The 11763-nt window shown below is 46.2% G+C and overlaps 1 protein-coding gene across 1 annotated transcript; it reads right to left on the reverse strand.

Annotated features, from left to right (window-relative positions):
- Window positions 1-2012: 2012 nt before the first annotated feature.
- Window positions 2013-6419, reverse strand: Tmed9 (transmembrane p24 trafficking protein 9). Its single transcript, XM_075969491.1, has 5 exons — window positions 6205-6419; window positions 5949-6049; window positions 4830-4955; window positions 3703-3849; window positions 2013-2477 (listed from the first exon to the last, which is right to left on the reverse strand). Exons 1-5 carry the CDS (start codon window positions 6386-6388, stop codon window positions 2328-2330), a joined length of 708 nt encoding a protein of 235 aa, XP_075825606.1. The 5' UTR covers window positions 6389-6419; the 3' UTR covers window positions 2013-2327.
- Between the last annotated feature and the right edge of the window lie 5344 nt (window positions 6420-11763).

Here is an 11763-nt window from a genome sequence, read left to right on the forward strand (position 1 = left end):
CACGGAGAGATCAGTTCAGGATTCAGAGCTGGGTTCGGTAGACTCACCAAATAGGAGCTGAGCTCTGAAGACTGCTTGATTGCAATTCAAGCCCTCTCTGACAATTCAACTATGTTCTGAGGCAAGTCAACTTTTCTGGAACTGTTTCACCACTTAGGGATATAAATTGCTCATTTTAAAAAATGATTTATGTATATGTATACAATGTTCTACCTGCATGTGTCCCTGCGGGCCAAGGGCACCAGATCTCATTACGAGATGGTTGTGAGCTGCCCTGTGGATGCTGGCAGTTGCACTCAGGACGTCTGAAGAGCACTTGGTGCTCTTAACCGCTGAGCCATCTCTCTCTCCAGCCCAAATTGTTCTCATTCTGTATGGTCATTGTAGAAAATGTAAACAGATTTGGTGCAGTGCTTGGCACAGTCACCACTATATAAATGCTTTGTCCAGTATTTAACGAGAGCTGAAACAATGAGCAGGAGACCGAGCTCCCTATCTGCCCCGTCTTTGTGTGACTATATCCACTCCATCACCCTTACCCATTGCCAGCCTTTACCTGGGAAAAGAGAGACAGTTACTGGACTTGACCTCTGCTCTTCAAGCAAAATTTAATATCCTAATAAATACTTAATGTCTATTAAGCCTGTTGTCCTGGAACTAGCTCTTGTAGACCAGGCTGGCCTTGAACTCAGAGATCTGCCTATCTCTGCCTCTCTGCTGGGATTAAAGACGTGTGCCACCACTGCCCAGTTGGCAGTCATTATCTTAATTCTTTACTACTGCACCCTTTTATTCAGTCCTTACAAGCAGGCACTGTTTCCACTGTGAAGACGCAGGCTAATCAGGTGGCTTGTCTGCATCTTTTCCACCCACCATCTACAATCTCAAGCACATTGCTTCAGGATATCTCCACTATTGGTGAGAAGTCAGCTGTCTTCAACTCCTTCCCCTCTTAGGCCCTGACACAAGCAACACAACTCTTGCCCACCCTGTGACTCTGCATTCTACACCACAAACTCAGCATTCAGCTCTTGATGTGGTCGACCTTGAAGGCAGGGCTGACTTCCTGTGGAGACCAGTTAGGTAAGGCCGCTGAGGAGCAGTGATACAAGGCCATGTGATCTCAGTATCTCAAGAGATTAAATTTTACATAAAACCCAAATGAACCCATTTTATATCACAGCATTCAGTTATGTCATGTTGATAGTGAACATCCTTGATATGATTATGGTAAGAATGCACTCTGGGTCTTCCTTTCAAAAAACTAGGAGTAAAATACCAGCAACCTCACAATTTGTTAATGGTTTTGACAAGCTCATTACCATACATCTGCTACAAGCAAACATGCAAGGGATAGAGAGCGTGATGTTCACAGGTGGAGAGTAACCCTGGAATGTGAAGTCCTGTGTCCACTGCAAGAGGTTCCTCTCTCTCTTTCTCATTTTTATTTATTTTTAATTTTTTTCATTTTCAAGACAGGGTTTCTCTGTGTATCCCTGGCTGTTCTGGAACTCACTCTGTAGATGAAGTTGCCTTGAATTCAAAAGGTGTGCGCTGCCACCACCCAGCAAGTCCATGTATTGTCATACCCGCTGAGAGTTAACTGTACACAGGACAATTTTTTCTCTTTTTTTTTTAATTGGGAAACAAATGTAACAAACCCGAACTCATTGAAAATAAACTCAGTAACTTAGTGCAGGCTCCGTTTCCAACCAGCACCAAAGTCTCTGCTTGGCGTGTTGCCAGCTGCTCAAACCCCAGAAAGGACAACTATAAGACACCCAAGTCAACCTCTGGGCCCCTTTCCTGCATTGCAATCCTTCTACCCCACCCTTAAACCAACACACATACATCCTAGATCAGCAGGCTGGTCTACGCCAAAGGCAAGGAAAGCGAAGTTCCTGGAATAACAAGCACTGATACACCATGACCTGCTCAAAATCCCATGTAACAAAGGAAGACAGAAGGAAAACTGCTGGCTGGCCCACCCACTTCCCTCCCAATCCTACCCCAGAAAGCAGCCCCACATCCCTGATCAGTAACACTGAGAATCTAAGACACCAAGGGCATCACCAGCTCCTGAGTGATTACTGCGAAAGGTCCAGAGGTGGAGGTGGGGAGGGCTTGTCCTACCCTCCACCCCCACTCAGCATTAGCCAGGCAAGTACTGTCCTCGGCTGGAGCCTGAGCAGCGAGGGCATGCTTGCAGTCCCTCTCCCTCCAGAACATCTACGGCTGAAAACCAGTCCTCCTCCCACAGAGGAGCCAGTTCCAGAAGGTCCTTCCCAAGAGCCTGGAAGAAAGATTGCCTGCGAGGCTTGGGACAGCTACACCAACTTCTTGGCTTCAAAAAAACTCTTGAGGTGCCGCATCTGCCAGACGCCAATGGCCACAAGGATGAGCGTTTGCAGGATGGACCACCACAGCACTCGCTGGTTGGTGCTCTCGCTGGTTTGTCGGAAGCGCTCCTCCCGCCACTGTCGGGGAAATGATAGCAAGTCTTAGGTTTAGGACTGCTAAAGCCACTGGGTTCCCAGCTGGCAAGGATGTCCCAGGGCCACCCACTCTGCATGGACTACCTTCAGCATCAACAGGCAGGTAACTGCCAGCAGACTAATGCATTTCTCCTAAGTCTGTCTGTTCATCTGTCAGCTACAGTCCTCACTTGACCCTTCCTGACACTTAGAGAAGTAAGGTGGTGGTGACAACCCCAAGGGACAGAGGTGTCCTGGAGTGCTTAGTGTGGACTTCTGTCCAGGTCTCTCAATCTGCTCCTTCAAGATCATATACGTCATATATTCAGACTGTTTGGTTTACACAATACTTTTGTTGTTGTTTTTGCTTGTATTGTTTTCTTTCAAGATGTGGTCTCACTGTGTATCCCTGACTGGCCTGGAACTTATTATACAGACCAGGCTGGCCTCAAACTGCAACTGATTTAACTTCTGCCTCTAGAACGCTGAGATTAAAGGTGTACGCCACCATGCCTGTCACCACACAGCATTTTGTCAACATTTAAAAATCAGGAAAATTTGCCAGGAGGGTGGCGCACACCTTGAATCCTAGCACTTGGGAGGCAGAGGCAGGCAGATCTCTCTGAGTTTGAGGCCAGCCTTGTCTACAGAGCGAGTTCCAGGACAGTCAAGGATGTTACACAGAGAAACTCTGTCTCAAAAAAAAAAAAAATCAGGAAAATTTCACATAAAAATCTGGATCTTGGCCTTTAATACCAGTACTTGGGAGGCAGAGGCAGGTGGATCTCCCCAGACCTTTAGCTCTTGGGAGGAGAGTGGGATGCTGAAAACTCAGATTCGCATTTTCTGTAAGGAGGCCCTGGCAGGCACTATAGTTTTCCTTGTTTAGATGGGTCACGGCCTCACAACTCCTTAAGGCGACAGATTCATTCAAGGTACCTGTCTGGTTCCTAGTCATAAATAATTTAGAGGTTCTTGGTTCTGGCAGCACCTAGGACCTTTAAAACAGCACAAGGTGCTAGTATTAATTGCCAGGCTGTTCTTCTCTGTGTGACTGTCATTTAGCGTAGCTCAACTACAAGATGGATTCTGTAACAGCCACTCACCTTTTAGACCTGCACTCTGCCATAGGTAAGTCCCCTGGGGTCTGATACTGAATCTTTCCTGTAAGTCCCGGCTGACCAGCAGCAACCTCTGAGAAGCTGGCCACTCCCCACCAAGCACTCACCCGCTGGTAGTTCTGCTCCTTCTGGATCTGCTCCACTTGCTCCACCAGCTGTCGCACTCTCAGCTGCAGCTCGCTCAGCTTGTCTTTGGCAGCAATTTCTGCATAGTCGTTCGCGTGCTCACCTACCTGGATGTCAAGGTGAACTCTCTGGGGACACAAAAGCAAGATAAGGGCGTCAGGCAGTCCTGTTGCCTCTGAATGCCTGACTGGCAGCTGAGCCCTCTACTTCCCTGCTTTTTTGTTTGTTTGTTTTGGGTTTTTTTGTTTGTTTGTTTTTCGAGACAGGGTTTCTCTGTGGTTTTGGAGTCTGTCCTGGAACTAGCTCTTGTAGACCAGGCTGGTCTCGAACTCACAGAGATCCACCTGCCTCTGCCTCCCGAGTGCTGGGATTAAAGGCGTGCGCCACCACCTCCTGGCCTTTTTTAATCAGCTCACATACTGAGACCCCACTCGGAGCTGTGGGCATACTAGCAAAAAGAGTCCATGTGGGCTCATGCTCTGACTAAAGCTCGCACAGTTTCTTCTCTGTAAGTGTGGCTTCTGAAGATCAGAAGCCCATCAAAAAGGAAAAACACGTACTCTAAAAATACATATATCTGTACCAAGTATAGAGACTTTTCTGGTCGTTCTCTAAATTCAGTATGAGATAGATAAATAGATACATAGATATCATAAAAATTTCATTAGGAACTACAAGTAATCTAGAGATGATAAAGCATACAGCAGGATATGTATGCACTGTATTAAAATACACTATTAGGGACCTAAGGAACAGCTATACAAATTGACCGGTCACTGTTGTTCTTTATGTCCATTGGAAATCCAATGGCTTTAAAAGACACAAACCCGCCGGGCGGTGGTGGCACACGCCTTTAATCCCAGCACTCGGGAGGCAGAGGCAGGTGGATCTCTGTGAGTTCGAGACCAGCCTGGTCTACAAGAGCTAGTTCCAGGACAGACTCCAAAACCACAGAGAAACCCTGTCTTAAAAAACCAAAAAAAATAAATAAATAAAAATAAAAGACACAAACCCAATACCCACCCCACCACTTTACAGTACCAAAAGTTCCTGTCTTGGTCCCTTGACCAAGCTATGCTGGCCTTTAGTCCCACACAGATGTACTTACCAGCATGCCTCCAGCAAAGAGAGAGAACTTGGTAGAATTTGAGTGAAGACAGATCTGGTGCTCACCAGGGGTATGGGAGGTGAAGGTGAACCTGCCCTCAGAGCCATACTGCCGGGCCAGGATGACCTGGAGACAGGGGAGGAGTTTCAGTTAGTGATGCTATAGGGAGGCTGGGAAAAAAAACAGGATAAAGGCTCTTCTAAGTACCACAAATGATGTCACAACACCAAAAGAGCCAAAGTTCTCAACAGCAGTTGCCAGCAGGGTTGAAGGGTCTGACCATCATCAGGCTAGCCAGCGACTGCTGCCAGGAAGGACTTGACTCTACTCCTTTTTAGCTCCTTCCGTGTCACTTCACTGTTCCTGTTGCTGTTGTGCAGACAGAATCTCATTATGTATCCTTTGCTGGTGCAGAAATATCTGGTCTGCCCGCCTTTGTCTCCTGGGGGCTGGGATTAAATGCATGCTCCACCACGCCCACCTTGTTGCAAGACTGTCTTTTCTTTATGTATTTTGCCTACATGTATATATGTGCTCTACAACATGCCTATGAGTGGGTGTGAGCCATTATGTGGGTGCTACGAACTGAATTCAGGACCTGTACAAGAACAGCAAGTATTCTTAAATGTCACTGAGCCAACTCTCCAGGCCCTTGATGAACAGTGACGATAACTGACTACTACAACTATTCTGATGCTGACAACAAAACTACTTTGTTTTTCGTTTTTAAAAAAATTATTTGTCAAAATTAAAAGGTACTCCTTTTTTGGAAAGTGCTTTGTTTTACGGAGTTCTGGTCTTAACAACAGTTTTAGCATTAGCAACTTTTTGATACCCATCACTACAATTAATCCACTTGTCACTAGTATAAGAGAAGTGAACTTCCATTTCACGAGGTAGGTTAGTGGTTCAAGGCCAGTAAAAGACTTGGAGGAATCCGGCAGCAGTCACTGAGAAGTTGAAAACAGCTACCTGTCCAGCAACCGCGCGCGGCCCAAGCTTGTGGTGAAAACTCGGCATCTTTCCACATCACCAACTGTCTACCCTCACTCGACCAGATATGGAAACTAACAAAAAGAAGTGCCGAAGCTTGCTCGACGCGGGTAAGGGCCAGCTCACCTTGTCCTCCGGGTCTTTTACCTCCACGAACATGCCAAGCCCAGGGGTGGCAGGCTGGTACTCCTCCCGCTGTTTGTCATACAGCTGCGTCCGGTAATTTCCTGCAGACAGGAGGAAAAGGGAAGATGAGAGGAGCTCGATGAGGCGCGGGGTTGGCTCCCGACAGGGCAGAGCCAGGCCAGCTACCTCAGACAGTTCGCATCCCCCAGCCCCAAGACCATTGACTTGTCCCAAACGTTCCCCTTCGCCCCCGCACCGATGACCATGGTCTCGTCCGGAATTTCCTCAATAAAGCACTTCTTCTCTGTCTCCCCAATGTGGAAATAGAGCGCGTCTCCACGGGCTGCAAACCACAACAGCAGCAGGAAAGCCCGCATCCCTCTTCCCAGCGATAGTCCGGGTGGGGTCCCGACAACCCGCATGCCTAGCTCGGTAGCCATCTTGCCCCACCTGCCTGCGCAGGCGCAGACGGCCGAGCCACGTAGCCCAGCGGAGGCCGCCGCGGTGCCTGCCGGGACTGCGAGTTCCGCCGCCTGGACTACAAGTCCCTAAATACCCCACGCCTCCGCGCGGCAGTACCTGATTGGGGCCGATTTCTACAGGTTGCCAATGAGATTTCCAAAAAGATAGGCTTTCCTTTGATTCCTCTAAATAGCGCGTTGATTGACAATGGTTGTCAGACTTTTGATATATTGTGAAACCGAGGCAGGTTTTTGAGGTCGCAGAACGAATATAAGTAGAGGCAAGATTCGTACTTGTTTCGTCCAGTAGTATTACAACTTTCCGTCTTCCCGATCCTCTCTCCCTCTCCCCACCTCTCTTTACTTTTCTTTGTTTTGAGACAGGGTCTTGCTGTGTATGTCTCCCTAACCTAGAACTTACATGCAAACCCCTCTGGCCTCAAATTTGTAGTGTTCTGCATGTCTCTGCCTCCCAAGTGCTGGGATATAAGCATGCAGCGCTGTGTTCAGCCATCCTGCTCCCTTTTGGTTACGATGTGCATGGTCTATACTTTTCCATTAGTATCTTTTTAATTTATTTATGTCCTTGTATAAAAAAATGAACCTCTTATGGGCAACATAATTAAGTCATGCCTCTAAAAATTCACTCTGCCAATCTCTACCTTTTAATTGTAGAGTTTATACCATTCACATATAATTTAATCATTGATTAGATTTATACCTAGCATTTGTTATTTGTTTCTGTCTTGTGTTTATTGCTCACCAATACTTTTATACTTTGTTGCACTGTAGCTTGTTTTTTTCTTTCTCATCCAAGTCTCCCTATGTAACCCTGGCTGGCCTGGCACTTGATGTGTAGACCAAGCTGACTCAGAAATACTTCTGCCTCTGCCTCCCTAGTGCTGATATTGAGTTAACCCCTTCATGCCTGTAGGGTTCCTGAAGGATACCCATCACTCTCTAGGCCTGTTGATAGAGATAAGGAAAGCAGGGAAGTCCACAAGGCAAGAAGAGGGGCCCCACATTGTGACTCGGACAAGAGTGATTGGAAAATTTCCTGAACAGGCTGATAATGCAGAGATTCCATAAAGCAGGAGATCCAGAGGGCACTATAGTAAGGCTGATGGGGAAAAGCAGCAGAAAAGCTAGATCTAATCCCCCTTCAAGCCTTTGAGATACAGGACGGCAAGAGACGTAGGTCCACTGTGCCACTGGAGATCTTCCAGATGAAGTACTTGGACAAACTGTGAGCCTCAAACAATTTCCACTATAATCCGTGAGAACCAGCAGCTGCAACAGGGCCAGGCTGCATAGAAGCTCAGTTCCATCATCACCCAATCTGTCAAACACATCCCCCAGGCTTCCTGTCCTTTGGCCCCATCAGTGGCAGCTGCCTCTCTAGGGACAGCGTGTGAGTACAGCTGCTGATTGTCCTTCAGGGTTGTTTTCTCAGCCCCCCCCCCCTTAGATAACCAAAAAATCTAGTGAGGCAAAAGTTGTTTAGGCTTCTTTGTGCTAATGTAGTAAGAAATTCAGCAGGGAAGGGGCTGTCCTATACAGATTGTTTGGCGACGGTCCCAGACAGGAACTAAAATGGCAGGGATGGGAGCAAGTTTATGATCTGAACCTGAACGTGGAGGGACCTATGTTTGGGGGTGTGTGCGCTAAAGAACTGCAGATATAGGAAGGGTGAGATGCAGCACGAATAATAAGAACCCAGAGACAGATATTGAGGTTCAACCTGAAGATCAGAAAAGCAAAGCAGCCAGCCACTGGCTCTTACTCTACCTCAGACTGAAATGGTGACCCTGCCTCCGTGAACCCTTAGAATGAGACTGTCTCCTCCCATTTTATATTCCTCTCTAGTGCTGGGATTAAAGGCACGCACCACCACTGTCCAGCCTCTATGGCTAGCTACTGTGGCTACTGGGATTAAAGGTGTGTGCCACCACTGCCTCGTCTGTATGGCTGACCACTATGCCTGTTTTACTCTTTGATCTTCAGGCAAGCACTATTTATTAAAATACAAATGAACTATCACTAGTTAGGGGAGGGCAACAACTATTTAGGCAATGAGATTTGGGAGGTCAAGGAAGCTGCAGAAGGACGATGGAAACGTGGGGGAGGTAAGTTCGGCTGAGGCACCAAGGGGTCACCAGGGGCCAAGTCCTCTTGCATAGATCTAGAGATCCAAAGCTGCAGTTATGGGTGGGAGATTCTTGAGGGTGGGAGAAGGTGGCAGGGATGTAGTTGGAATAGACAATGAAGTTTGTATTATATAAGACCGGAGCACCAGGGGGTGGTGGCTCACACCTTTAATCCCAGTACTCGGGAGGCAGAGAGACAGGTGTATCTCTGTGAGTTCGAGACCAGCCTGGTCTACAGAGCGAGCTAGTTCCAGGACAGGCTCCAAAGCTACAAAGAAAACCTGTCTCAAAGAAAAAAAAAAAAAAGGCTGGAGCCACCTTTAAGCCTATCACTAGGGAGGCAGAGACAGGTGCATCTCTGTGAATCTGAGGCCAGCCAGGTCTGTGTAGTTAAGTTCCAGACCATCTAAGGCTATACTTTGAGGCCTTGTCTCAAAAATAAATAGATAAAAGAATTGGAAATAGGCTTTGGAATGTAAATGTGCCCATCATCATAGCGGCTTTACAACAGCCCCAAAGTGAACCAATCTGCATGCTTGCTTCAGTTTGCATCTGAAATGTTGCTCACAAGCTTTTGATTGAACACTTGGCTTCCACCTCTGGTGGCACAATCTGTGAAAGTTGTGGCACTTTGGGGATGATGGCCAAGTGGAAGTGGATCCCAACAGGAGGCCTTGAAAGCAATGCTGGGGCGGGAGGTGTCTTTGCTCTTGGTCACAGTCCAAGTGTTTTGCTTCTTGATCTGCTCACACAACAGCTTCGATTGGAGATGCTCCAGCTGCCACTCCTTCCTTGTCCCGATGAACCATATTCTATAGAACTGAGACCCAAAATAAACTTGTCTTCCATTAAGTTGCTTTGCTAGGTATTTGCTCCCAGAGATGTAAAATTAGAAGTAAGTGTTGTAGGAATCCAGCAGTGTCACTGTATCAAAGATAAATATTAGAACAGAATTGTCTTTGCTAGACTTTAAACTTGAAGAAGTCTTGGTGGAAATCCGTGATTGTTTTCTGTGATTTATAGAGTTGTTTTCTAGGGAGCTTCACGATCTTTGCATGACTTCTGGCACAGCTGAAGCTTTTGGGTTACAAACAGTACACAATAAAGACTAAAGTGGCGGGGTGTGCTGCTTTCCTCCAGATCAGGGACATACGAGGAACTTGTTTTTTTTTTAATAATATTTATTTATTTATTATGTATACAATATTCTGTCTGTGTGTATGCCTGCAGGCCAGAAGAGGGCAACAGACCCCTTTACAGATGGTTGTGAGCCACCATGTGGTTGCTGGGAATTGAACTCAGGACCTTTGGAAGAGCAGGCAATGCTCTTAACCTCTGAGCCATCTCTCCAGCCCCATACGAGGAACTTGTTTACTCAGAAAACAACTTTGTGCAACAATCAATAAATGCCAGTGGCCAAGTCAGAGGAGCAGCAGGTAGCAATTGAGCTTCAGGAGACAGGCCAACAGAATGCAAGGCACTGATGGGTAAGTCCCGCATAGGCAAGGCTCCGAGGGCTTCGGCTCCAGAATGCTTCTTGCTACTGCTGTGCCTTTACATGTTGGCTGCTGCTGCCATTTTTCTCTGGTACCTGGCATGGTGTGGATGGGGGTGGGGGATCCCCACTGCCTTTAATGTAGTGTGATTATTTCATGGAAATATCCCATTCTACTGGGTGTAGAAGTTAGCTTGATTCAGGAAATAACCAGGCTAGCTAAAAGATATAAAGCAATTATATAGTAATATAAGGGGAAAACTCACAAAACAGGAACGAGAAGTCCAAGTTCAGCTGTGCTGAGAGGGAACTAGAGAGAGAGAGAGAGAGCACACCTGGGCCTCTCACCCGTTTTTCTCCTGGTTCCCAGAAAGCCACTTAAAGAAAATTGGTTAACAAAGCTTCTCCATCAACTAGAGGTTTATACCTGTAGATTATTATGAAGACGATTTCCTCTTATGCAATACTGTTTAACTAAAGTAGTGATTTTATACAATGATAGAATTTTGATGATTATGGATTTTTGACAAATGTAGTCAGGGATTATGATAGAGGTTAGTTTAGTGGGGAGATTAATATAGGTAAAGGTATACATAATATACATATATTAAAAATAAGTCTAGGGGGCTGGAGAGATGGCTCAGCGGTTAAGAGCATTGCCTGCTCTTCCAAAGGTCCTGAGTTCAATTCCCAGCAACCACATGGTGGCTCACAGCCATCTGTAATAAGGTCTGATGCCCTCTTCTGGCCTGCAGGCATACACACAGACAGAATATTGTATACATAATAAATAAATAAATTTTTTTTTAAAAAAATAAGTCTAGGAGCTGGAGAGATGGCTCAGTGGTTAAGAGCACTGACTGCTCTTCCAGAGGTCCTGAGTTCAATTCCCAGCAACCACATGGTGGCTCACAACCATCTGTAATGAGATCTCTCGCCCTCTTCTGGCATACAGGTATACATGGAGGCAGAATGTTGTATACATAATAAATAAATCTTTAAAAAACTAAGTCTATAGTGTTGCCCCTTCCCTGATAAAGCAGGAGCTGCCTAGGAGAGAAAACAGGAACAAGGATGTGTCACACAGCAAGGACCTACAAGTTTCGTGGCTTAGGTTAAATGATTGAAGAAAACAACTGAGTCCCAGGACTCAAATTCAGGCTCGCTCAAGTTCTTTTAATCTTAATGTTGGGGGATGTGTTCACAGGTTTCTGTGTGCAGCACAGCTGAAACAGAGCTTTAAACAATTAACTTCATGAAACCAGAAAATAAAAAAATTGGGCAGTTAGTGAAGATGATTGGAAAAAACTCTAAAATATGAAAAGTGAAACAAGTATTTTTTGAGACAGTTTTTTTGTGTAGACCTGGCTGTCCTAGAACTCGCTCTGTAGACCAGGCTGGTCTTGAACTCACAGAGATCTACCTGCCTGTGCCTCCCAAGTGCTGGAAGATGCCTCCAGCACCCAACCAAAGCACAATTTTTTTTTCATATTTTTTATTTAAAAAATTTACTTTTCATCTTACATACCAACCCCATTTCCCCTCCCATCCCTTTTTCTGCCCCCACCTCCCCCCTTCCCACTCCCCATTCACTCCTCAGAATGGGTAAGATCTTCCTTAGCAAGTCAAGAATGTTTGGAAAGACTAAGCCCCTACCCTATCAAGGCTGAGCAAGGTATCTCACCATAGGGATTAGGCTCCAAAAAGCCAGT

This window comes from Microtus pennsylvanicus, chromosome 4, assembly GCF_037038515.1.
Source record: "Microtus pennsylvanicus isolate mMicPen1 chromosome 4, mMicPen1.hap1, whole genome shotgun sequence".
In the NCBI taxonomy this organism is placed as follows: domain Eukaryota; kingdom Metazoa; phylum Chordata; class Mammalia; order Rodentia; family Cricetidae; genus Microtus; species Microtus pennsylvanicus.